The 26,606-nt window shown below is 38.6% G+C and overlaps 1 protein-coding gene across 2 annotated transcripts in view; it reads left to right on the forward strand.

The window, feature by feature from the left end:
- The window catches only part of MED23 (mediator complex subunit 23), a 40,597-nt gene that overhangs the window by 1,179 nt on the left and 12,812 nt on the right, over positions 1-26,606 (forward strand). Inside the window, exons 4-18 of one of the 2 annotated variants that reach the window (XM_004587237.3) lie at positions 1,375-1,499; positions 2,305-2,416; positions 2,852-2,950; positions 4,094-4,195; positions 4,597-4,666; positions 5,317-5,429; positions 7,754-7,849; positions 8,413-8,430; positions 13,376-13,576; positions 15,309-15,452; positions 17,191-17,336; positions 18,330-18,575; positions 20,361-20,503; positions 21,297-21,471; positions 25,455-25,618. In XM_004587237.3, the coding sequence (XP_004587294.1) occupies positions 1,375-1,499; positions 2,305-2,416; positions 2,852-2,950; positions 4,094-4,195; positions 4,597-4,666; positions 5,317-5,429; positions 7,754-7,849; positions 8,413-8,430; positions 13,376-13,576; positions 15,309-15,452; positions 17,191-17,336; positions 18,330-18,575; positions 20,361-20,503; positions 21,297-21,471; positions 25,455-25,618 (1,954 nt within the window). The remainder of the gene's footprint in view (positions 1-1,374; positions 1,500-2,304; positions 2,417-2,851; positions 2,951-4,093; positions 4,196-4,596; positions 4,667-5,316; positions 5,430-7,753; positions 7,850-8,412; positions 8,431-13,375; positions 13,577-15,308; positions 15,453-17,190; positions 17,337-18,329; positions 18,576-20,360; positions 20,504-21,296; positions 21,472-25,454; positions 25,619-26,606) is intronic. The other variant, XM_004587238.3, reaches the window with a different exon arrangement.

A 26,606-nucleotide genomic window follows, 5' to 3' on the forward strand; every position in this document is an offset into this window, starting at 1 on the left:
TACAGTGGCGGTACATTTATTTGTATCTTAAAGTGTTAGTTGTTTTCCAGTAGATGCAAGTTTGTGTGTCTCAGAATGAAAGGTGCAGGGGAAGTTGACGGAATGTCTAGTAGACCTCCATATCCCCAGGCTTGTCACCTGTTCTTTTCCCTGTCTGCAGCTAGTATTTCCAGTTTGTTTCCTTATGGAAGGATTTGTGTGTGTAGAAAAGTTCTTACAGAATGGTCAAATGCCATATGTTCATTTATGACCATTTTACCTTTTTCTCTCTTAAAAAATTCTGAAGTCACTTGTTTCTCAATCCAGTGAGCTACTCATACTTTCCTATCTTCCTTCGTTGCTTTTTTGTAGCAGCATAATGTTCTAGTATATGACTCTATTTAGTTTAGCCAGTTCTCAGCAGACTGACATTTAGGAATTATTATTTTTTTTTACCTTTAATATGTTAGAACTTTAATGAATTTTATTGTGCTTGGGACATAGGATAAATTTCTAGAAATAGTGTCACTGAGTCAAAAGTTATTTCTATTTTAAATTTTTTGAAGATTTGCCTAATGGTTTTTCATAAGGGTAGTGCTCGCTTATCCTTCCACCATCAATGTATAAGAATAGCTAGCCTCCCAGTAGTACTAATGAACTTTTTGATCTTCGCCAGTCAAAAATATTGGCAGTGTTATCTCAGTACAGTTGTGTTCTGCATGTCTCTCTGAGACGCTGAAAAGCTTTGCAACGTATTTTCATTCATAAAATGGTCTGTTAAGTATAACTTAAGATGTAGCCCTTGTGTTCAAGAAGTCTATATTCTGGCAGGAGCTAAGAAGAAAATGTTTCTAAACTATAGTTGCAGGTGTTAGAGTACAGTGGTAGTGCAGAGGGACAGGCGTAGATAACTTGGTGGCATCAGAGAAGGCAGACTTTGTTATGATGACATTTTGGTATCAGTTTTAGAGTTTCACAAGGCTTGAAATTCAATCATTGAGATCATATTGGGGTCTTATTTGGGCTTCTGGTGGTTAACGTCATGTTAATTTTCATGAGTCTTGTGGACTGTCCCCTAAGAGAGTCTCTCTCCATGTCAGGAATATTTATGTCAGTCATTAAGGCACTGCCCACAGTGCCTTCACAATCAGTGGAGTTTCCCATTGATCACAGTATATAAAATCTTAATGATGTTTATTGGCTCCGCAGAATAAAAATGATGGGAATTTCTATAATTCTAGGTTTTAAGCTTAATAAATCAAATAATCAAATTCTTTTAAAGAATTATTTTCATGTTCATGATGAGGAATTGCATTCATAATTTTTATATAATGCCAGGTATTTGGTGCACAATGTGATTTTAACCACATATAAAGCCATTTTCTAATTTTCCAGGAGTCTCATGAACAGTGCATCCAGTGGGTTGTGAAATTTATTCATGGCCAACATAGTCCGAAAAGAATTTCTTTTCTTTATGACTGTTTGGCAATGGCAGTTGAGACTGGTCTTCTTCCACCCAGGTATGTTAAGTTGTGGGTACAAGCAGTCCAAAGAATTGTCAGCTTTATAAACATTTGGAAATTGGTTGGAGTTGTAAAAAGAGTAAGGGAAAGAAGGAAGTGAGGCTCATCAGGTGATCATGATGTATCAGATTTTTCTTTCTGGGAGACATATGCAAAATGAGCACTTGAACTCAGTACCAGGCAGCCTGTGCCCTTCAGCCAGGGCTGAGATCATGCCCTCTGATTGGTCTGTTCCAGTTTATTTTTGCCGCACAATGAATTACCACGACATTGCAAGAATCATTTTATTATCAGTCATGGCTTGTGGATAACTGGCCTAAAGATTCGGTTAGTTTTTTTGTTTTCAAACTCCCGCATGTGATTACAGTCCAAAGTGGGTAGGACATTGGTCAGGCAGGCGTCCCCCCTCCCAGGGAGCCCTTGCCCCCATTTGTGGAGAGAGAACATGTTCTCTCCTCAGTGTCACTTTCAGGATAGCATGTGAGACTGAAAATCCTACTGTGGCCATCTAGCAAAAGTAAGATGCCGTAAGCTGATGAATGGTTAAATATTTAACCAAAAGCATTTTGATTTCTTTCCAATTAAAATACAAAATAATATTTAATTCTACTTGTGTTTGATCTTTACATTTAAGAATGTGAAATGTAACAGCGTGTCAAAGTGTGCTTGATTAGCAATGTGCTTTTATTAAGAATATTTACTTGCTGTGACAGATACAAGACCCAGATTACACTGCCTGTGGCTATTAGAGAACTGGTATAATTCTGCCTTGTGACTGGAATGGGCATTCCTTTTTTTCTAGGATGGTTTGTGAATCCCTGATAAACTCTGACACTCTTGAATGGGAAAGAACACAGCTTTGGGCTTTAACATTTAAACTGGTTCGGAAAATAATTGGTGGCGTAGACTATAAGGTACTTTTTCTAATTATTCAAGTAACTGCTTTCACATGTGATCAATTTTTCCATGTTTGTAGCTTATTTTTAGTTGAGAGAAATGAAGTGAAAGTATTTACAAAAATTTCTTTTTGTCTTAGCTCCTTTAAGGGGTTAAAAAATTACACAACTCTCTAGTACTCATTTACCGTTATTTTTAAGCCCTTAATGTATTTCTTTGATAAACAGGGAGCTCGCATCTGCTGGTTCACTTCGTAATGCCTGCAATGGACGGGGCTGGGCTGGGGCTGAAGCCAAGGGCATGGACCTTCCCTTAGGTTGGTGTTAGGTAGTGTTACCATATTCAGAACATTTTAGGGTGTCAGCTGGCAGGTAACCGTGAAACTTTGGAATATTTTGTCTAATACAGGGGATATGACTTGGTTTTGACCTGTTTCTTCTTTCTTGTCTCAGGGTGTTCGGGATCTCTTAAAGGTGATTTTGGAGAAAATTCTGACAATTCCTAATACAGTGAGCTCTGCTGTGGTGCAGCAGCTTTTGGCAGCGAAAGAGGTAATTTAGACATGTCTCAAGCTGATCATAGTTTCAAAAAAAAGTCTAGGTTTGCACATTTAAAATTTATAATAGCTTGTAGAACACTTTATTTATTCTCTCACCCCCAACCCCCACCAAAAAAAAACTTCATTTTTGAAGGTATTATCTTTTAGTATATTTCTGGAGGAAATTTATGATTTTAATTATTTATTGATTTATAGTTACCAAAAATATGTAATTTTAAACCATTATATAACATCAGCCTGTGGACCAGTTAAAATATCTTCATGCTTTGTAACTAGTGTTGCTGCAAGAATTGTTATTTGTTCTGTCAGTTCCTTATAAAATTTAGTATTAAAAACATTTTTGGGCCCGGTGGCGTGGCCTAGTGGCTAAAGTCCTCGTCTTGAAAGCCCCGGGATCCCATATGGGCGCCGGTTCTAATCCCGGCAGCTCTACTTCCCATCCAGCTCCCTGCTTGTGGCCTGGGAAAGCAGTCGAGGATGGCCCAAAGCTTTGGGACCCTGCACCCGTGAGGGAGACCTGGAAGAGGTTCCTGGTTCCAGGCATCGGATTGGCGCACACTGGCCCGTTGCGGCTCACTTGGGGAGTGAATCATCGGACAGGAGATCTTCCTCTCTGTCTCTCCTCCTCTCTGTATATCTGGCTTTCCAATAATAATAAAAAATCTTAAAAAAAAAAAAATTTAAGGTTCTTTCCTAACTATTAGGAATCCATTCTTTTGCTTGTTAATGTTTCTTTTTAGACGTTTTTTAAAATATATAAGCAAATTCCTTTATGCTACAGGTTAAATGCAAAAAGTATTAATCTTTTTTTAAATTGATAATATGTATGCGTTGTGAAATAGCTAAGTCACAATATTTAGCATAGAGATTATCCACACATACTTACATTTAAGATTACTGTCTCAGCAGTTCTCAAGCATATAGTATATTGTTTGTAACTGTAATGACTGCAGCATACAATAGTTCTTGAGGTTGTTTGTCCCAGTGAAATTTTGTATCCTTTGACCAGCGTCTCCCCAAAAGGTCACATCTCTGCTTTTTAACATCCTTTTTATTGTCACTTGCCATTGTTATATTTGCAGGACATGTATGTGGAGCCCATGAGAATATGGTGTTGCTCTTTGGTTTTTCTTAGGTTATAGCATATATCTTGGAAAGAAATGCCTGCTTGTTACCAGCATATTTTGCAGTCACAGAAATCAGAAAATTATATCCTGAAGGAAAGCTTCCACACTGGGTAAATATATTTTTCAAAAACTCAAGAGAAGCTATTATCAAAATTAGTCACATTAATCTTAGCTTATTTTTTTTAATGGTCACTGTTTGACAGTATGTGTTTTTTAATCATATGTATTTATTTCTTCACTGGTCCACTGACATAATTTCTGTTCAATGTTGTAAAATTTGAGTATACACAACTTCATCAGATAGCTATGGATATGGTAGTGTAACTTGGTTTAATTTAGTGGCAGATAAGCTAGCAAATAATTGGAAGGAAGCAAAAGGGGACTAACCTTTGAGAAATTATTGTGTGCCAGGTGTTGTATTCAGTCTTTAATTATGTTGGCTCACTTGTGAATGAGCACTATATTCGGGGTAGTGTTGGTCTCATGTTTATACTTACTTTATTTTTCCTAGTTACTTGGAAACTTGGTATCAGACTTTGTGGATACCTTCAGACCCACAGCAAGGATAAACTCCATTTGTGGTAGGATTATAACTTAAAATATGCTAAATAATGTCTGATTTTTAGTGATTTTCCTGAAGGATAGTCTCATACATATCGTAGTGGCTTTCTAGCAAGACACTAAAGTCCGTCACTTATTTTCAAGTATTGTATGTAGGAAAGGAAAAGCAAATATGTGGAACAAATCCGTACTTAAGACAAAACCGTTCTGAAGGTTTCTGGGTGTTTAGAAAGGCAGATGTATGAGCTGCCGGTCGCGTGATACATCTGAAATCTATCCATGCATCCTTCATAACATTACTCCTGCTGACCCTAATCTCGGGATCTCAAGCTTCTTTTTTAAAGAGCTGGCTAGTGAATAGAGGGCTTACCCCAGCTGCTACACCTACCCAACTCTGCCATTGTATTCAGTATTACTTTGTAAAGAGCAGATGGAAACCTAGATTTGGCCTATGGATTATATTGTATGAATCTTATACCAAACACTTGGAGAAAATGCAGCATTTTTGAATTTGGAAAGTCTGTGCAAATTAATCATGCCAGTCCCGTTAAAACATTTTTAAACTGCTGCCTGATTCATCATGTGTGTTCATGAAATACTTGGGGTGTGAATGAAGGACCGGACTTTGCTGTATTCACATTACTTAATAGCGTTTTTGTGGCACATACAGGCCGCTGTAGTCTTCTGCCAGTTGTAAATAACTCGGGCGCCATTTGTAATTCATGGAAATTAGATCCTGCGACTCTTCGTTTTCCTTTGAAAGGTCTTTTGCCATATGATAAGGTATGTGTTGCTCAATATAACGGAACTTTGGTCTAAGATGTCATCTTAAAGATGTCTACTGCTAGAATCAGTCTGTATTGTCTGAAGAAGTAAAAAGTTAGTGAAAGAAAATTAGGTCTTAACACATTATTTCAGTAGCTAAATATACCCTGTGGATTGTGCTGTTCCCGAATTTGGAAATGGAAAACTGAAATTTTAACTTTATTCCTTGGCCCCACATTTAAGAAGTGGTTAGGCCCAGGATTAAAAGTCATTGTGAATCAGAATCTAAACTCTTTACCCCTGATTCCAAGTCATTTATACTTCTGAAATGGGAGACACTGTTTATAATTATACTTGCAAGTCAATATTTGGAAACTGTCTCCGTTCCTCTTTAAGTTGCAAGCAGAAAGTTCTTTACAATAATGCTTATAATTAGTGTGCTTGCTGTTTTGAATCGTGGCAAGTTTGATGTTCCCCTATTCTACAGTCGTTGGATTGGTCTTGCTGACCACTGATACTTCCTTGTATATTCATATCAAATTAACTCTTGATATAAAAATATTTGTATAAAACATGGAATTTCCTTCTTCTGTTTTGAAATATCTGAAGGAATCCCTCCATGTCTCAGATATTTTACTATTAAAATGCGGAAAGAACCAGTAAACAGAATTCTGGCACCTGGAATGAACTAAGAGACTATGAAAAACGAATTTTGCCTCACGATTACAATAACACAGTCTTTAATGATTGTCTTAAGAATCAGTATGGGTTGGGCGTTTGGCACAGTGGTTAAGACACCTTGTTGAACACTCACATCATATTTCAGCAAGCAGGATGCCAAGTCCCATCTTTGCTTCCAATTCCAGCTCCCTGTTTACGTACTCCCTGGGAGGCAACAGTGATTGCACAAATACGTGCGTCTCCACCACCCATTGGGAGATCCGGATTGAGCTTCAGGCTTCTGGCTTTAAACTGGCGCAGCTTCTGCCATTGCATGCCTTTGGAAAATGTACCAGCCAGTGGAGTCTCTCTCTCTCTGTCTCTGTCTCTGTCTCATGTCTCTGTCTCTCTGCCAGGCATATATACACATATCTTCACATAAAGTAATTTTTTTCTGTCTTTCATCCAGCCAGCAAGAGGTAGCTGTTTAAACACACACACACACACACACACAAAGAAAAACCAGCTAACATGTAATCAATTTGTACGTAAATGAACCTTCCATTGACTGTCAAAGTACTGTGTCTCCCACAGCAGAGATGAAAGTGAGGACGAAGACATGTAACTCGAAGACCAATATGCCTAAAAGAATTAGAGTAAGCTAGATAGAAATATTTTGAAAGTAAAAATAAGCTGTTTTCTAAGTGGTGTATTTTAAAAAAGCGTGAATACAATTAACAAATACATGGGCATATGATTATTTTGTCTATGTCTACAACTTCACATATTTAAGAGCCAGGAAACTGCTTTGGGAATCATTTTAAAATTTCTTTATTTTAATTCTATTTGAAAGGAAAAGACAGAGAAAGACCTCTTGTCACTGATTTACTCCCAAATGCCAACATCAGGATCGAGCTCATCACTCCATCTTGGTGTCCCATGGGAGTGGCTGGGACCCAAGGATTTGAATCATCACTTGGTGCCTCCCAGGGAGCACGGTACAAAGCTGAAAGGAAGCAGAGTGGCCAGGACGCGAACCAAGTACTCTGCAAGGTCTGCAGCCGTGTCCAGTGTGGGCTTTATCACTGTTTCAAATGCCCACCCGATTCTGGGAATCTTGCTAGGGAAATAGGCAATTCTTGTTGTCATTTGGAAAAAAATGGCTATAATCTCTGGAAAAGATTTTGTTTCTAAATGTACCTTTCTGATACCACATATAATAAACTGCATTTAATTATTAGGAACTGTATACTTACGTATTACCAAACTTTAACAAAGGGAGCAGAGATTTTTATTGATGCTTCTTTGTATCTAAAAAACTTTAGAATATATCTAAATAAATTGACATCGAGACTCTACAATTGAAAAATGTAATACACCTTTTATGTTTCTGAAAGTAGAGTGGGAAGTACCCCGGGAAGAGAGGATTGCGTTTCTGATCTTGGTCTTTTTAATTATTACCTATGTCTGAGCTTGAGCAAGTGTCTTCACCTGTGGTAAATGAGGGTGGAAAGAGGTTGACTGTAAGCACTAAAATCCTGTGGTTTTTCTTCCCACTAGATACTGCCTACTGTGTGAAGGTAACAAGTGCCTTTACAGGATTTCTTAATCCCCATTTTTGAATAATTTGAGTTGAAATTTATGTTAATCTTGAAACAATAATTTTCTTTATTTTTTTAAAGGATCTGTTTGAACCACAGACTGCTTTGTTGAGATATGTATTGGAGCAGCCCTATTCCAGGGATATGGTCTGCAATATGCTAGGTTTAAATAAGCAGGTACTGTACGATGCTGGAAACCTCGTAAATTATACATAGAATCTGCACTGTTCTTCTCTTTTCTTTGCTACAGCTAACTGAGCAAAACAGTTAAGAACTATTTGATGATTTTTTTTAGTATCTGGCTTATTAAACAATGTATTGTTTTTAATCACAAATTGCCTTAAGATTGTTTAAATTAAAAAGGAGATATTTGAAGGTTGGTTTATTTTGCATTGCTTTTTTTTCTATAAGGCCAGTTTCAAGTATACCTTTTGACAGAGAAACCTACACATGACTTAACCATAACTTTTTTTTACTTTTTTTTTACTTTTTTTTTTTTTTTTTTTACTTTTTTTGTTGTTTGGGTGTCTATTTTTGTAACCTTGGATTCTTCCGTGTGGCCTCCTTGCTGGTTTTTTTCTTGGTGTATCTTTATTTTTGGTGGTTTAGCATGTGGGAGGGTTTGTGCTGACTCTGGGTTCCTTGAGGCTGGCCTCATAGTCACTGTTTTGTCTTTTCTTTTTTTCTTCCTTTATTTTTGTTCTGTCCTGTCTTGTCCTGCCCATCCTCCAATGCTCTAGACCTTGAACATTGCTCAGGTATGTTCACAACCTTACTGTTGTATTGTGACTAACGATACGCTGGCCGCTTTGTAGCCACTGATTCCATTTAGAGAATACGTGTATGGTCGGGGCTTGAAATTGGCAGGACCATGCTGAGACCAAGGCCACTAAAAAAAATTTCTTCTTGGGATATGAGAGTTATTTTTGGTGGATGGTTCTTTTTTTTCTTTTTTTCTTTTTTCTTTTTTTATGGTGATTTTTGTTTTTTAATTTTTTTTGATATTTGCTTTTTATATCTTTTTCTTATTTTTTTAAAGAAAGAGACAACACCTGGCACTCCATAAATCCTGTCACTTTTTGATGGGTCATTTTTCCTTCCCACTCCATTTACTATTTTTCATATTTTAGGGCTAGTGGAATTTTTAGAGATGGAAAGATTTGTGGTGGCCTTTATCTTTCCATATTATTAAAACAAATAACAACAAAAAAACTTAAGTGTCTTTGCCTTGAAACAAAAACAAATTAAAACAAAATAAAAACAAACAAAAAAAAGCACTTTCACAGAGATAAGCTGCTTTGAAAAGTTGGAGTGGTAAACTTTATACAGGGAAGTCTTTTTTGGAGACCTGGGGATTGACTAAGAAATGTCACACTCTTAGGTGACCCCACACCTGCTTGACAGACACCCTTCTTTGTCAGTCTTTGCCAGAAGTGTCCTCCTAGAGCTAGCTCTGCTCATAGCAGCTCACCTATGGCGGCAGCAAAACGCCATAGCCAAACTTCATAAACCAAACTCTTATGAAGTCCCAAGTCTGTTCTAAGACTTTTCACCTTTGAGATTTTAAGCAAAATAGTGGTTCCAATTCTTTTTGTTAAGCTTTTTGAGCCCAACATATTAAAATAGACCAGTTTTATTTTTTATTATATTAAAAAGACATTCTTGTTTAGGTTATATAAAATAGCGTTCCTGTTTGCAATACTATAGTGAAGGTTGTGCCAGTGCTTCCATTTATAAAGCCCTATTTTTAAGGACATATAGCTTGGCCATAAAACTTGCTCAGTGTTGAAACTTTGCATGCCAAACCTCACCCTAGTAGCACTATCTCTTATTATTTTAAGTTTTTTCTTCTGAAAAATTTACCAAGTTTCCTTGTTTGGACAAACCTTTGTACATGTGAAACTAAAACTGCTTCACACTAGAATATCTGACAGTTATCTCATACAATCTGTCGATTTAAGCTCTTAGATACCAAGTCATTAATTCTGATCAACTTTCACTTGAGTTAGAGGTAAGTATTCAGTTAACTGTAAAAGAATGCTTCATGCTCTGTCTTAAAACTAATTTTCGTGATGAACTTTTAAGTCATATTTGGCACAATGTTTTTGTGATTTGATGGATAAACATAGCTCATGATCATTTGAGCTGCGAGTACCTTCCCCCAAGTATCTTTAGCTATCTATAGCTTTGCTCTGTTGGGGGCAGTTTTTCTCAAACTGGAAATTGACAAAACAATGTAGAGAAGACTGTTTCTGATCTGATCATTTCAATAACAAGTTTCAACCTAAAAAAAGTTTATGACTAAGACATAAATCCATAAAAAATAAAGTTTATAATGGAAATGCTGACAGAACATTATTAGTAGTGGTCCCACTGTAGTGTAAACATTGTCCAAAATTCACAATTCATCAGTAACTGTCTTCACAGTGAGGGGACTTGTAGATGACAGATAATATTCTGAATTGATAATGTTATTTTATCTAATGGAAAGTAAAATAGGAAGTGAAAATACATTTTAAGAAGCATACAATTTAAAATAACCAATTCATCTTACTACATCTTTTATCATTACAGAGAAATATATCCTGCACTGTACTTTCTTGTCCTTTTCCCTGGCAATGTAGTAATTTACTTGAAACCTGAAACCTTTTTCAAGAGCTTTCCATATGGCATTTTTCCAGTAGGAATGGGGCTATCTCTTGTCCTAAAATTGATCGTATCCAAAAGGTCATAAATAGCCCAGTTCTATGACCAGCAAGGTAGAGTGTTGGACTTAAAGTGAAATAATCTTATTTTATGTGTTTGTGTGAAAGTTTGAATTTTTTCTGCTACATAAAGTGTTGCAAAACAGATTCAGCCCTTAAGCTCGTGTTATATGGTAGTGTATGAATTATGTCTACCAGGAGACTGTTATTCACTCATTTTCTTTGAAATGACTTCCAGAGTTATTTCAAAATAGTTTTGAAATACACTGTTGAAAGTGTATTAATGGGCATAGGACTATGATTCTGATTGGTGCCTTTCTTGGCTAAAGCAGAGATGTGATAAATAATATTGAAGAACAGAATTTTCTTCCCAAGCTGTTCCAAATCGATACTGCAGTTTAGGTCAATCTAAGTGTAATTTGTTTAAAATTTTCACTGCAAAATCAGCCAAATGTTAAACAGAAGTGGCAAGTGTTATTCAATATAGGAAGGTATACCAAAACTGGAAAACATCCTTTTTTAGTTGATCTAACCCTGGGAAAATATTAAGGGCATGGATAGGGGTTCATGTTAATGTGTCTATTAATATCTGGTGCCTGGTTTAAAATAACTTTACAGTTAGGTGGTTCTCAATCGTTAGAATATTGAATTTAAATTAATTTGTTGAGACATCATTTAACATATGTATAGAAATGTAATATAAACTATCAAATTCAGCTTGCTATGCCAGTGTTTTAAAGCCATAAACTAACCAAAGCTTTCAAAGTGGAAGATGTGAGTAACCATTGCTAGTAGTACCCATTGGTTTACAAAATTTTCTCCAACTTGTGATTGGTAATTAACCTTTATTGACATATCATTGAACTACTTTGCTAATATTAGCTTGATGCGCTTTGTAAAACAGTCTGCTGTGTGGTAGAGAATCTTATCTGTCTTTTAATAACTTAAAACTAAAGCAGATTTTATTATGATTTTGAAGTAGTGAAGATCATTGTAAATGTCAGATTTTTCGCTTTTGATCCTAGTGTCTATTTTGACATAAAAAGCGACATTGATTTGAGAGACATCCTTGGCTTTACCCAGAAACACCGTGGTAGATGTATTGTTACCAGGGCAATGGACACCATGGAGATTCCTGACTGATTTAGTTCTTAACAGAGAACTTGAGGGTAATCTTGACTCATGGCATCTATTGAAATACTGTCAGCTTTAAAACTGTAAATTTTCTGGTTGTTCTTCATCTGTAAAAAAACCTGATATTTTTTAACTTTCTTCTTTAAATTATTGCATGAATGACCATCAGTAAATACCTAAAAATACATAAGTGAAAATGCAGCGTTTTAAGACAAATCGCTCATACTGAAAAGGGAAACTTGGAAGTGACCCAGGTGCTAAAAACCCCTTTTGCTTCGTACCCTTTTTTCCTCAAGTAGATTGATGAAAGACCATCGTGGATAGAGAAGTATTTGACTAATCAGTTGATTTCCAACCTCGATTACTTTACTAATAAAAAATTCCTACTGGAAATCCTAGCTTTACTTCTTTTCACAAATTTTTCTGACTCTTGTATACTTTGAATGATCTCACTCTAAATTTGTGTTGTCTGACAACATTTCTTAGGTTGTTGGTGGTTGGCAGAACTAGTGAATTTCAAGCCCTGTACACAGTAGTTTTGCATGTTAATTTAAGAAATAGTCTGTAGTGTTGTCTGTTGCACTCTGCTCTGCTTTGTAATGACAGTTACATTTGGAGGGAAAGTACTGTAGTCTCTACTGGTGTTGTTACTATTGCTATTCGTAAACCTGTAATGTGGTTGAACTGTGATCATGACATTGTGTCTTTGGAAAAAATAGGAACAGCCATTGATGCTTACCGTTTGGGATAAACGTCTGTTTTATTGCATGCTTTAAGGAAGTGCAGCTATATTGGAGCTTTACAAGTTTGGAGCTGGCGAAGAGCATGCACAAGAGGGGATGCTATCCATGATGTTATGTTTATTTCCAAATTTGTCCCCATTTTGCACTTTTCCCTAAATTCGGAGAAATCATATCCCTTTTTCATGGCAAAAGACTAATAATCATATTTTAAATTGAGGGGAAAGCATCTATTAGTAATTGTATTCATGAGAAAGGCTTCCAACTGCCTATTACTATGTCATGTAACATATTTCTAAAGGAAATATGAAAATGGTTTAAAATATAGCTTAATGTGCTTCTTTTGTTAAAAGTATACATTTTAAATCTTTTTAAAAGCACAAATCTTTTTGCCTCTAGAAAGGGAAGTTGCATTTTCATTTTTAGTGTTTAAACTCAATCCTTTTTCTTGTTTTAGATCCTAAAATGGTCTAATTTAAAATTAAAGCTGCATTATGTTTGGCTTCCAAAAGGGGAGAGCAGAAGTTAACTCTAAGATGAATGAATTTTTTCCAGAAGCCATTTCCAGTTCAGACCCAAGATGAATACCACACATTGAAAAGCAGACTTGAGTCATTTGACAACTGTTTTAGATTGACCTCTGTATAAAGTCAGTGTGAATTTGTAGGTTACTTTATAGTGATTGGATTCACATTCTGCTGTCTTTAATCTATCTCACTTTTCAATCCCTGCAAATTTCAGATTTTCATCTTCTCAGACTCCAAAATCACAACAGTTATCCTATTTCATATGCCTTTTGAAATGTTAATTTTTTTCGTTAATACATAACAATTGTCCACCATGAAGTGCCCTGTGGAAGTCAAAAATTGGTGAAAAATCTGTTTTGTAGATCGGAAAAAGATGGTTTTTTTTGTTGTTGTTGTTGTTTTGTTTTGTTTTGTTTTTTCCTTGAAACCTATCCCCTAAGATGTAACATGATGCAGCTTTAATAGATAAATCTAACCTTAAGTTCAACTTCATTCCATGCTTCTCAGCCTCTTGTTAGAATTAATGCTCATTAACTGGTAACTTCTTAAACTAACCGGGAGGCTTTTGGAATCCTGTATTTAATCTCTGTCCTGCAGCACAAGCAACGCTGCCCTGTGCTGGAAGACCAGCTGGTGGACCTGGTGGTTTACGCAATGGAGCGATCTGAAACCGAGGAGAAGTTTGATGACGGTGGGACGAGCCAGCTCCTGTGGCAGCATCTCTCCAGTCAGCTCATTTTCTTTGTGCTTTTCCAGTTTGCCAGTTTTCCACATATGGTCCTTTCTCTTCATCAGAAGGTGTGTACCAAATCTGTGGGTCAAAGCCAACTACACTCATGGATTACTGTGCTTTAGAGAATGTGAGCATTGGCTTTTGTGGTTTCTTTTTTTTTTTTTTTTTTAAAGATTTATTCATTTTATTACAGCCAGATACACAGAGGAGGAGAGACAGAGAGGAAGATCTTCCATCCGATGATTCACTCCCCAAGTGAGCCGCAACGGGCCGATGCGCGCCGATCCGATGCCAGGAACCTGGAACCTCTTCCGGGTCTCCCACGCGGGTGCAGTGTCCCAAAGCATTGGGCCGTCCTCAACTGCTTTCCCAGGCCACAAGCAGGGAGCTGGATGGGAAGTGGAGCTGCCGGGATTAGAACCGGCGCCCATATGGGATCCCGGGGCTTTCAAGGCGAGGACTTTAGCCGCTAGACCACGCCGCCGGGCCCGCTTTTGTGGTTTCTTAACTATTCTTTTTCTGCCACTGTAAAACCTGAATTCAGTCATTCTATCCTGGTGTTGCTTGTGCAAAATCTGGGAGATTCAGGATGAGAAGGCACGGTAGCACCCCCTCAAGGAGCATCAGAGGGACAGCATGGATTATTTGGGGAAATATTTTCATTTAAGTTGTTAAGAACCATTTCAACCACTATACCTCCACTGCCACCAAATTAGTTTCTGTCATTTATAGGAAACCAAGAATAAGTCTTATGATAACTACTCAAAGAATTTGAAAATTTTTAAAATACTGTTAGTATAATAAAATATTCCTCATGTCTGATGATGTATTTTTAATAATGTTATTAAATTTGAGTCTTTTAAGATTTACTTTATTTTTATTGGAAAGTCAGATATACATAGAGGAGGAGAGATAGGAAAATCTTCTGTCCATTGATTCACCCCCCAAGCAGTGACAGGAGCTGAGCCAATCCAAAGCCAGGAGCCCAGAGCCTCTTCCAGGTCTCCCACACAGGTGCAGGATCCCAAGGCTCTGGGCTGTCCCTACTACTTTCCCAGGCCACAGTGAGAGAATTGGATGGGAAGTGGGGCCACTGGAATTAGAATTGGCATCCATATGGGATCCTGGCGCATTCAAGGTAAGGACTTAAGCCGCTAGGCTACTGTACCATGCCCGAACTTGAGTCTTATCCACACAAGATCCATTTATATTCTAAAACATAGCAGTTTTAGGGAATAGAAAAAAATACATATATGTGTGTATGTACATATATGAGTGAAATATATGTATATATAGCACATATATTAAAATAATGTAGCAGGTAGCTTTTTTGTGATTCTGTAAATGCCAGGGTTAGATCCTGACTTTTGAAAGAACAGAACTTGAGCATTGTGGTGGAGCATGTAGACCTGCTGTCTGCGATGCCGGCGTCCACGTGGACACTAGTTGATGTCCCAGTTGCTCTGCGCACATCCAGCTCCTTGCTAATGACCTAGAAAACACAGTGGGAGGTAACCCAAGTTGGGTCCTTGTCACTGACATGGGAGACCCAGATGAAGCTCTTGGTCTAGTTCTAGTCATGATTATCTAGGGAGTAAACCAGTGGATAAAAGATCTCAAGATCTCTCTCCTGCTCTCTCTCTCTAATTCTAACTTTCAAGTAAATAAATGTTTAAATAAAGATCGATCCCTCTTTGTAACTCTTTCAGATGAAATGGGTGAATAAATAGCAAATCAGCAGATTTCCTGCCTCATTGTTTTTAGCCACGAATACACATGTTTATACATCTGTTACAGTTAGCAGGGCGAGGACTGATTAAAGGCAGAGATCATCTGATGTGGGTTCTCCTGCAATTCATTTCTGGAAGTATTCAGAAGAATGCACTAGCTGATTTTCTCCCTGTCATGAAACTATTTGACCTGCTTTACCCAGAAAAAGAAGTAAGTTTTACGGAATACTTAATAATGTGATAAGTGAATTATATCTGATTTATATGTAAGATTTTGCTCTGATTTGTGAGCAGTGTACTGGATTTGAATGAGTTATTTGCCCAGTTACATGATGACGCATGATGGACATTCAGTCTCTTTGATATAGGTTTACTCATCTACTAAATAAATTGAACTAAATGATTTCTAAAGTTTATCCTAAATCACAATGAATGTCTTGCATAACAAGCTCAGCTCCCCTACATTCTTAAGAGTTTTATCATTTTAAGATGTGCTAAACGTTATTTTAATGCATCCTATCATTGAATGGTTAGAAACAAACAATGTGTTTGTTTCTAATTGAATCTTAGTATGTCCCATCATGAGAGATTCAAGTAAAATGTGATGTATTTTACTTACCAATTTTTGAGGAACCATTTGTTATAAAAATGTTTTAGCACACACACAAAAAATAGAATATGCCCTCATGTGCCTGTCACTAAGAAATATTCTTATTTCATGTTTCCTATTTTTATAATGCTGAATTATTTTAAAGCAAATTCTGGGTATCTGTATCATTTTACTTGTCAGAATTCAATATGTTTAATGATGGTCAGTTAGAATGCATATTTCTTAGACTTTTTGTTTTTGAAAAGTATGTGCAAGACTTTGAAGTTTATCTTCAGTATATTACAATGAAATTTCCTTATTAGTATGATTAATTTTTTAAAAAATCATTAGGATGATTTTCATATACTTCCAGTGACAGAATGCTGAAGAAATACAGTTCTACTTTGCCTTTAAACATCAATTTGTATTTCTAGTGTTAACTTTGCAAAAAATGTCTGTTGATGCATTTTATTTTAAGTCAGTGCATCAAAGCTTCAAAAACTTTGGGAAGAGGGTTGCGAACAAGCATACTTAACTTGTTAGTAAATAAACCAGTTTTTGGACACTGCCTTGTCTGTACAAAATGTAAATATTTACAGAAAGTTAAACACCTTCATAATTATGACACAGGTTTCAGCTACAGTGCCAGAAATGTTAGGCAGCAGTGGGTGGCTTTGACAGTTATTTCTCAGAAGTCATAATATGCTTATTTTTACCGTTAAAGAAGTTTATTATATTTGTGTAATGGGAGCTGTTGAGCTTGAAATTTTGGCCAGTCAGGATTCTATATGATAAGAACATGGACCCTCTTGAATGAGACTGATTTTAGCTTTTGCACGTTTTCATCAAATAATCTCTGAATCTTAAAATAGAACATACTACTGTAACAAAATTAAGAAATTAAATACACCAACTGAGTGTTTAGAAAATCCTCATATTATTGAACAAAAAATATATATAAAACTGTATGTTGAATGTGAGCAGATGTTTCCATGGGTTTGACTTGTTTATTGATAAACTTATTAAGACTTTAGGGAAAGGTATGTTTTAATTTAATGGATAGAATAAGCAACTAAGGGAGACACAGGAATTGGTCTTTGATTTTTAAGTATTCTTACAAACAAAGCTAATAAAAATTGTGAATTTAAAGCAAAGATTTAAATTTAATGATTTTTAATTGAAACTGCTTTTAATAGCAGGAACACTTGATTAAGTACCTGTGAATTCGTTACTTTCTTTACAAGTAAAAACATGCCAAGTAAAACCTCTTACAGTAGCTTCAAACTTTTATGGCTTTTGACCTTTTAATGAGATTTGTTGAATAGTCAAAAAAAAACATACACAAATTATTGTTTTTCAGTGTATCCCAGTTCCTGATATTAACAAACCCCAGTCAACACATGCATTTGCCATGACTTGTATTTGGATTCACCTCAACAGAAAAGCACAAAATGATGACTCCAAGCTACAGATTCCAATACCTCACTCCTTAAGGCTTCATCATGAGTAAGCTTGTTGCTTGACAATTAATGTTCTTATTTAATAAATAATGCAGAAGGTTAGGATAGACATTTAGCCAGTTGGTTAAGTTGCCCAAGTCCCATATCAGAGTACTTGTGTTTAATGCCTGGTTCTGGCTCTCTGTCTGACTCCTGACTCTCAGTTCTTGCTAATGCCCATATGCAGAACCAGAGGTGATGGTTTCCTGGCACCCAGAATTGAATACACAGCTTCTAGCTGCAGTCTGGGCCGGTTCCAGTCAGTGGTAGCTCCCCATCTGTATCTCCCTGTCTCTCAAATAATAAAGTGGATTGTAGGATAATATTGTTCTTAATATTTATGAAATTTGGAAATTGCTCCCACTAGAGATCAGGATGAATATTTAATTTACATATCATAACAGAAGAAACTAATCAGTGTCTACATAAAAGAAAAGCTAGATTAACTAACCCTGTTTATATTAATAGTTTTGTTTTTAGTATTCAAGACTGATCATTGTTTTATGTGTTACACTTTAAAATTTTTAATTTAGGGGGCCAGTGTTATGCTGCACCTGGTTAGGACACAGCTTGTAATGACAGCAACCAATATCACAGTGCTGATTTGAGTACTCGCTATTTTATTTCTCTTCCAGTTTCCTGTTAGTATGCTTAGGAAGGCAGGGGAGTTTTGTTTAATTCCTTGGCCTTCTGCCGTTCATGTAGGAGACCAGGATGGAGTCCCTGGCTCCTGACTTCCACTTGGCCCCAAAGTGGCTGTTGCAGCTGTTTGGGGAGTAAACCAGCAGATGGGGAATCTGTCACTGCTTTCTCTTAAATGCTACCCAATTTTTATGTGTATTTCATCTGCGTTACACACAGAAACTGTAATAGTTGTATAGGACTACAGATAGTACTTATAAATAGTTGTAGTAAGCTGATCTTCTCTAAAGTGAAAGTTAACTCTGTGGACATTTTTTACAGTTTTTTCTTTTTCTTTTAATGGGGTCTGAATTTTTAGGTTTCTACAGCAGAGTCTGAGAAATAAAAGTTTACAAATGAATGATTATAAGATTGCCTTGTTGTGTAATGCATATTCTACAAATTCAGAGTGTTTTACGTTACCCATGGGAGCTTTGGTAGAAACTATTTATGGAAATGGAATTATGAGGATTCCGCTCCCTGGAACGAGCTGTTTGGCTTCAGGATCTATTACTCCCTTGCCAATGAACCTCCTGGATTCTCTGACAGTTCATGCCAAGATGAGGTATGTTCTTTATTTGCTCATATCAGCAACTTGATATAAGTATAATGTAAACTTTGATTTGTTGGCTACATATCTCTTTTACAGCCAAGAATAAATTTTTTTAAGTAATGGCATGATTTTCATGCCCCCACCCCCCAAAAAATGAATGTTGTTATAGGAATTCTAAAATGAACAATTAAACCTAAAGAAAATCATTGCTATGATGTTCCCATGAGACATAAGCTTAAAAATTATCAGTGTCTAGTCTCAGATTTTTTTCTGTATCATTTTATAGATGAATTTTCATGGATTTTTTTAGGCAAAAATAGGCAAATCTTGAAATACTGTTTTATAACCATCTTTTTCTCATAATAGTTGAGCATATTTTCAGATCAAGTGTTCTTCAACAGTATTTTTTAATTGCCACAAGGATGTTTTTTGTGTAACTGTTAATGAATGTTTAGCCAGTTCTATGTTGTTGGACACCAAAGATTGTTGCCAGTGTTTTAGCGTTACAAAGATGGCGATGAAGACTCTGTGTCTGTCTTTGTATCCATCATGATCATATTTTCATTAATTCTTGGCAAGTTTGAATTGCTGAATCAGGGGATATAAACAGAATTTCTACTCTATTGATTAGATAGAAGGTTTACATATTTAGAATTGATGTAATAGTTTCTACAAAATGGAAAAATCTCTGTTGGGTGATTGTATAACCTCAAGTGCTCTGAGAAGCCAAGTTGAGGATACAGGTGAGTAAAGCCTAGCATGAAATGATGGGAGGCCAGCAGTAGTGCTTCTAATGTGTGTGGGTGTAGAGGTTTAGAAGGGACTGGAACCACCTGTGTTGTGTGGATTTGTTTATGGTGCTTCCACTAGAGCTAATTGCTGTAGTGTAAGAAAAGAAAAAAATGCAGGCAACTAAAAAGCTAGAACATCAAAACATTTTTGAGACGGGCTAGAAATCCATATTTTTGTTTCTAGTCCTTCAATGTTTAACTGCTAGCTAAAAAGTTAAAACACTGAAGATAAGTCTGTGTCTCCAGGTAGGACATCAGTAGAAAAGCCAAGCTGTTTGTTTTTTTTTTTCACTTGCATGTGTGACAAATTCGAGCAAAACCCTGTTAGAATCAAATATTTGAGAGTTAGTAGTGATTTATTAGGTAATTTTATATGACAAGTCATGTAATTTCTTGCAGGTATTTAGTTCCATGTTTTAAAAACAAAAACAGACTAAAATCATTAAAGTATGCTCCTATTTGAGCTGTACTGAAAGTTTGCTTTCCCCTGAGCAGAAGGATTAGATATGTATTGAAATTATAGAAATCAGGATTTGATTCAAATCATGGTTGTCCAACATTACCAAATGAGTGTAGTGGCTGAATTCCTTGCCTCGTAAGCATCAGGATCCCATATGAACACCAGTTCTAATCCTGGCAGCGCCGCTTCCTATCCGGCTCCCTGCTTGTGGCCTGGGAAAGCAGTTGAGGACAGCCCAATGCCTTGGGACACTGCACCCGAGTCGGAAACCTGGAAGAGGCTCCGTGCTCCTGGCTTTAGATTGGTTTACCTCTGGCCATTGTGGCCACTTCGGGAGTGAGTCAATGGATGGGAAATTTTTTTCTGTTTCTCTTCCTCTCTGTATATCTGACCTTCAATTTTTAAAAAAAAAAAACAAAAATGGTGTAGTAGATGAAACAGTTCCATATGTTCAGCTATCTACTTAGTTACAGATTAGTAGGGTATCCTCTATTTGTGTTTAAAATAATATACTTTAATTTCTTTGTTGTTGTTGTTCCTCCACAGCCTTATTCACAGCATTGCAACCAGGGTGATAAAACTCGCTCATGCAAATTCCAGTGTGGCTTTGGCCCCAGCCCTAGTGGAAACCTACAGTCGTTTACTGGTTTATATGGAAATAGAGTCCTTGGGCATTAAAGGATTTATCAGTAAGAGAATTTTCTCATGTTTGTAACTATTAGCCACTCATTAATTCAGCAGATCCTATGCTACATGCTGGGGACTTGACAGTGACTAAAAGTCACTACCCTACCATGCCTTTCCTGAGAATGAGGCACTAAACAAGAAAGTAAGTGGATCCAACAGGATGTAAATCATGCACAGTAAGAGAAAAATGAGAGGAAGCATTGGGAAGTGTGAGAATCATGGGAATCAATTGTGTTTTAAACAGAATGGCCAGAAAAGGGAGGCTGTTGATCCAGTGCTCATGCAAATAGATTCTGCCCTAAGGTAACAGTGCTGTCCTCCGCTCTCTGCTTGGCAACAAGGAAGTTTTCTACACTGGACCAGTGTAATAGCTGACTCCCCCTGTAACTTTGCAGTAAACACTGTAATTTTAGCCTTAAGTTTTAGTATGTCTATTCAATTCTCAGTTACCTGGGAAGAATTACTTCGGGAGGAAGAAGGAAATAAGGTGGATATGCTGTGATTTTTTTTTTTTTTTAGTCACTGATTTTCATACTTTAAAAATCGGAAATATTCTTTCTAAAAATAATTTAATAGATAAAAGTGAAAAAGGTTATAGTCTGTGTAGTAATTCCATAGGGAAGAGAGTAAATGTGCTGCTGTAATTAGGTTATAGACTTTCCCCCCTCAAAGTAAAAGGAGAAAATCTGGAGAATATATTTGCACAAATGTATATGCGAGTGTTTTCATTTCTTCAAATGTGTCTCAATGGAAAACTTTTAACCACTGGTATCTTAAACTGTCTTGTTTGTCCAGGTCAACTTTTGCCAACTGTTTTTAAGTCTCATGCCTGGGGAATCTTGCATACATTGCTTGAAATGTTCAGCTACCGGATGCACCACATTCAGCCTCATTACCGAGTTCAGCTTCTGAGTCACCTTCATACGTTGGCTGCTGTTGCACAAACCAACCAGAACCAGCTGCATCTCTGGTGAGCTTACTAAAGGCTTCTTCCCATGAAACTTATTAAAACTCTGCTGGAGTTAGGAAACTTTATTCTTTATGGTTTATTTTGTTTATTTGCTGTGAAACTTGTCTGCCTCTAAAGAATTTTATGTTCAGAATAGAAGTAGAAACCAGTGTTAAACTAGAGGAATGAGCTAGGATGGCTGAGTGCTTGCCGTGGAGTCTTTGGATTTAGAATGTGTACTTCCATGGCATTTATTCTTACATTTCAAACATAATGCTTTTAGAATGATGGGTTTAAGAATATTGTAATTCAGTGGGTCTCAGGACGAGGCGTTTCATGCCTGGATCCCAGATGCCAGCCACCACGTGCACATGGTGAGCTGTCCCCAGCCTGCCTGGGCTCCGGGGGCCGCTCCCTTTGGGGTGAATACACCGAGGGGGGAGGTCTCCATGACTGGGCAGGTCCGGGGCCCACCCACCTCCCTCATTGGGCAGTGAATGGGATTGGAGAGGGGCATGACCTTGGGCCTGGGAGTTTAAACTTTCAGCAGCCTCCTGGCTGCTGGTGGGTCTCAGGACGGGCATCTCATGTTGGATCCCAGACGGCAGCCACCATGTACACATGGTGAGCTGTCCCCAGCCTGCCTGGGCTCTGGGGGCCACTCCCTTCGGGGTAAGTACACCGAAGGGAGAGGTCTCCGTGATTGAGCAGCTCTGGGGTTTTGGTTCTTTGAATCGCTGCTTAGGTAGCTCCAGGTTGAACTCACTGAGCTTCTAGGATGTGAATCAATCATAAAGATTCCCAATGACAGTAACTATTCCTTTGAAAAACTTGTAATCACTGAATAATGCTGACTACCAAGTTCCAGTCCATTCAAAAGCTATGGCTCGGGGCTTGTCCAGCAGACTCTTATCCTGTTACCTGACATGATGATGGATTAGGAGAAGGGTCACATTAAGCAGGACCATTACATTAACTAGCACCCGAGAACCATATCCGGGGGTAGATACTGTGAGGGATGTGTGGGCCAAACCCTGTGGAAATTCTAGCCCCACTGGTTAGCTCGAGGGTTGCGGTGGTGATGGACTAGGCTAGGTGTGACCAAGGAGCCTGCCATCAATCACAGGTAGGGGAACCCTCAATAGTCTAGACTGGTCAAGGCAGCAGCACCCAGATGTGCATCCTGAATAGGGTGTGGGGTGGGCCGGGTTGCAATGTTCACCAGCTCATACAAGGCTAAATGGAAGGCCAGACATCGCTGGAACCTGGCCTAAACCCAATGGCATGTATGAGAACTGGGTCTGGGAGTGGATTAAGCGGAGGAACTTGAGAAACTCCCTTGGTGAATCATAGCTCCCAGTGGTGAACATGTGGTCCAGACCTGGGGGTTGGACAGGCTGGGCAAAGTAGCTCTAGCAGCTGGGTAATGTGTCCATTGGTAATGGAACAGGGTGGACCGGGCAGGTCTGAGCAAACCTTAGCCCACAAGTGAAACTAGAGACCACGATGGAGCACAGGTCATGCCAAGCTAGGCTCTTGCACCTACTGGTCTGATGAGCCAGGAACTCTAAGCCACAGTGTCTAAGGCAGAGGCCGTGACAGGTGAGGGGCTGAGCCAAGCTGAATCAGAGCAACCACTGGCATGCGCGTGATCTACGGCTGGGAACAGGCCCAGTTGGGGAGCTATGGGGACAACTCTTGCTGGGTTGAGATTCCCACCAAGGGGTGTGAGGGCTGGAATGGGGGCTGCATTCTAATCAGGAAACGGTAGTAGTCTCCCTTGGCACAAGTGTGGACTGGGATTGGATGCACCAAGCCAGGTCAGACTCCAGCACCCTCTGGTGTCCTGGAGGACCAGGGTGGATGTGGGATGGACTGGGCAAGGTCTAAACCCCTACTGAGCCATGTGTGAGCCATTTGTGGGTATGGATGAGCCATGGCTGGGCTGAAACATTCGGCAGCGGGGACCAGTTTGGGTTAAAGGCCAGTCGGGAGGGGCCACTGTTCCTGCTGGGACAGGAGGTGAACTGAGTAGGGCTGGCTCATGGACCCCCTGGTAGGCTCAGAATCTGGCATTGGGAGGGGTTCTGATGGTGGAGCCTGGGCAGCTCCTCTGGCAGGACACAGACCCAGCAGGTAAGCGCAAGAAACATGATAGGGAGCAGCCCAGAACAGGCCATGGAAAGTTTCCCACTGGCACACATTTGGCATGGGTCGGGGGAAGACCGGGCTGAGTCAGTTCTCATCATCCACTGGCAAATCCAAGTACCAGAACAGTGTGGGTCGAGCCGGGTTCAGTCGCAACAAAAACCAGTGCACAATAAGGAATGCCAAGATGATGTTGCCTGTACTGAATATGACCGCAGCGCCCAACCAGCACACGTGAGAATCAGGAAGGGAGGGGCAGAGCCAGCAGGGGAGTAAGGGGTGGTTCCCTTGCTGGACAGCTACTCCCACTGGAGAGCGTGAGCTGGGATGGGGGCAGACCAGACTAGGCAGGGCTATAACACCTGTGTGCCTCATGTGGACCAGATCAGGGAGAAGCCAGGCTGGGCTGATTATTCCTGCTGGTGCAAACACAGAGTGGGTGAGGGTTGGTTTGGACTTAGCCACAGCATCAGCTGGCAAAAGCTGGCACTGGGGGCTAATTCTGTCAAGTCAAACCACAGAACCACCTAGAGAGTGCATAATCTGGGAGTGGGAGAGTCCTGGAAGGAAAATATTGGGGCCCTCCCTCTTGGGGTACCACTTCCACGGGAGGGCACGAAAACTAGGACAGGGGCTGGGATGGCTAGACAGATACCTAACAGCATATGTGTGGGCTGGATAGTTGAGCTGGTTAGATGGAACAAAGCTTTAATACCCATTGAAATGTATGAGAGCTGATTGGGGTGTGTGACAAACTGGTCTACTGCTACACATACTGGCAAACCAGGGTAGGGGGAGGGCCTGGTGGGGATTATTGTGGGTCACTCCGACTAGGCTGCAGCTCCCACTGGTTTATGTGAGGGCTGAGTATGTGCTGGGCAGAACCAGGCTGGACTGCAACACCCATTGGTTCCAGTGGAAGTCGGGGCTGAAAACAGAATCCACCCAGCAATTGCAACCACCAGCTGATCGTGGTGATGGACTGTGCCAGGCTCTGTACTTGCTAGTACATACAAGAATCTGGTCTGAGAACACCTCGGACAAAGTTTCTTTGGATGTCTCTCCAACTGAACTGCTAGACTCAGAACCCTAACCAAGAAAAGACAGAAGACAGAACAAGTCAATCAACCATCTCAGCTATATGTTGGCAGTGAAATACTGAGCAAACAGAGACTCTGTGATGGACTATGTCAATCAGTGGATTCTTCAAAGACCTCATCGTGCTTGAAGTGGCAAGATTGGCAGCGATTCATAACTGTTGAACCATCAAAACCACTTGAGCAAGAACCTCGGAGCATGCCCTACATCTGGGACACGGGGAGGGTGGGAAATTGGGTGAGCCTTCTCCCTTAATAGCCCCCTTTAAACATGAAGGAAACAATATGGAAATAATAGTCTTACCCACTTTCCTATAGCCCTTGAACCTTTTTAACCCTAATTAACTATGTAAAGATTGTTCAAAAAAAAAAAACAATTGTTAAAAAAAAAAGAACATTGTAAATCATGATTAGAATATCAGGTTATTTTAATTTTGTTCCAAGTGAAAATATATTTCAGATAGGAAGAAAAATGTAAATGTTGAAATGTTGAATGCCTACAGAAATGGTTTACCTCTACAGACCACAAGGTCGCAATTCCAGATGTGTCATTTTTAACTTACTACAAAATTTGACAACACCAATTTTTTTTTTTAAACAAAATTATGTAACACTGATTCTTACACCAAAAAGAAGTCATTTTTTTTGAAATCAGATGAGAAGTCGGTAGTTGGTATGTTTCTCCATTGTAATTAACACAGAATGATGTACGTTCCATGTGTGACTTTTTCATGTTTCTTTTGTTCTGCCTCCTTTCAGTGTTGAGAGCACCGCCCTTAGGCTCATCACAGCGTTAGGGAGCTCAGAGGTTCAGCCGCAGTTTACACGCTTCCTTAGTGACCCCAAAACGGTGTTGTCAGCAGAATCCGAGGAACTGAACCGAGCCTTGATACTGACCTTGGCTAGAGCAACTCATGTAACAGGTACAGTGAATATGGGACCAGAAACTCAGACAGATGAATTATTTAAGAATGCCCTGATTCTGCTGGTTACTGTGGAGATAATATACCATATATTTGTTCAAAAACGCAGACAGTAATGAAAGTTCTTTTGTATGACCACTCTCCTAATTAGTTTGGCTCTCTGTTTAGAGCCATCTTATATTATTTGTCAGCACTGGTTTTTAAGATTTTTGGCTTCAGAATTGCCAGTGTTCCAGTATGGAGAGTTAGACACCAGCATCATGGGCAGCCTAACTCACTGCCTCGCCATGCAGTGCCTTCATCCTATTTCAGAACGCTTTTCACCGGCTTCTCTTCGGGTCATGTGGAATAAGATTGTACTGAAGGGTTGATATTTAGTCATTTTGCTGCTTCGTCAGGATAGTTGAACAGGGATATTGGCAGTTTTTGATTTTTTTTTCCACTGAGACTGTGGTGAAGAACACAGTAACTGTTACTGTAATCTTACTCTATATTTAATTCACATGAGGTGCAGCAGTTTTACCACTTTTGCCTTTGCACTATTGGTGCACATACAACACACTAGAAAGAGCCAACAATAGTATCTAGATGTCATTATTGTGCAATTTTGCCCTCAGTGAATTAGTGTGAAAGGAGAGTGAGGACCCTGAGATCTGTAGGCCATACTATAAGAACCATGTTTTTTGTTTTTGTTTTGTTTTGTTTTGTTCTTTGTTTTGTTTTTTCCAAAACAAAATATTGAGGATAATTCTCTCATATTTAAGTAGGCTATGTGTACTTTTCTTGTAGGCTATGTGTACTTTTAAGTAGGCCATGTGTCTTTTCATGTCTCTACACTCACTAATTACATTACATTTGCTAATATAATAATGGAAGTCACTCATAAACAGAAAATTGAGGCATAAGCTGACAATAATTGCATAATGTATGCACTGGCAGTGAGATTTTGAGTGTACGTATTTGTGACTTTATAATACCGTTCACAAGC

Source organism: Ochotona princeps, chromosome 1 (genome assembly GCF_030435755.1).
Source record: "Ochotona princeps isolate mOchPri1 chromosome 1, mOchPri1.hap1, whole genome shotgun sequence".
In the NCBI taxonomy this organism is placed as follows: domain Eukaryota; kingdom Metazoa; phylum Chordata; class Mammalia; order Lagomorpha; family Ochotonidae; genus Ochotona; species Ochotona princeps.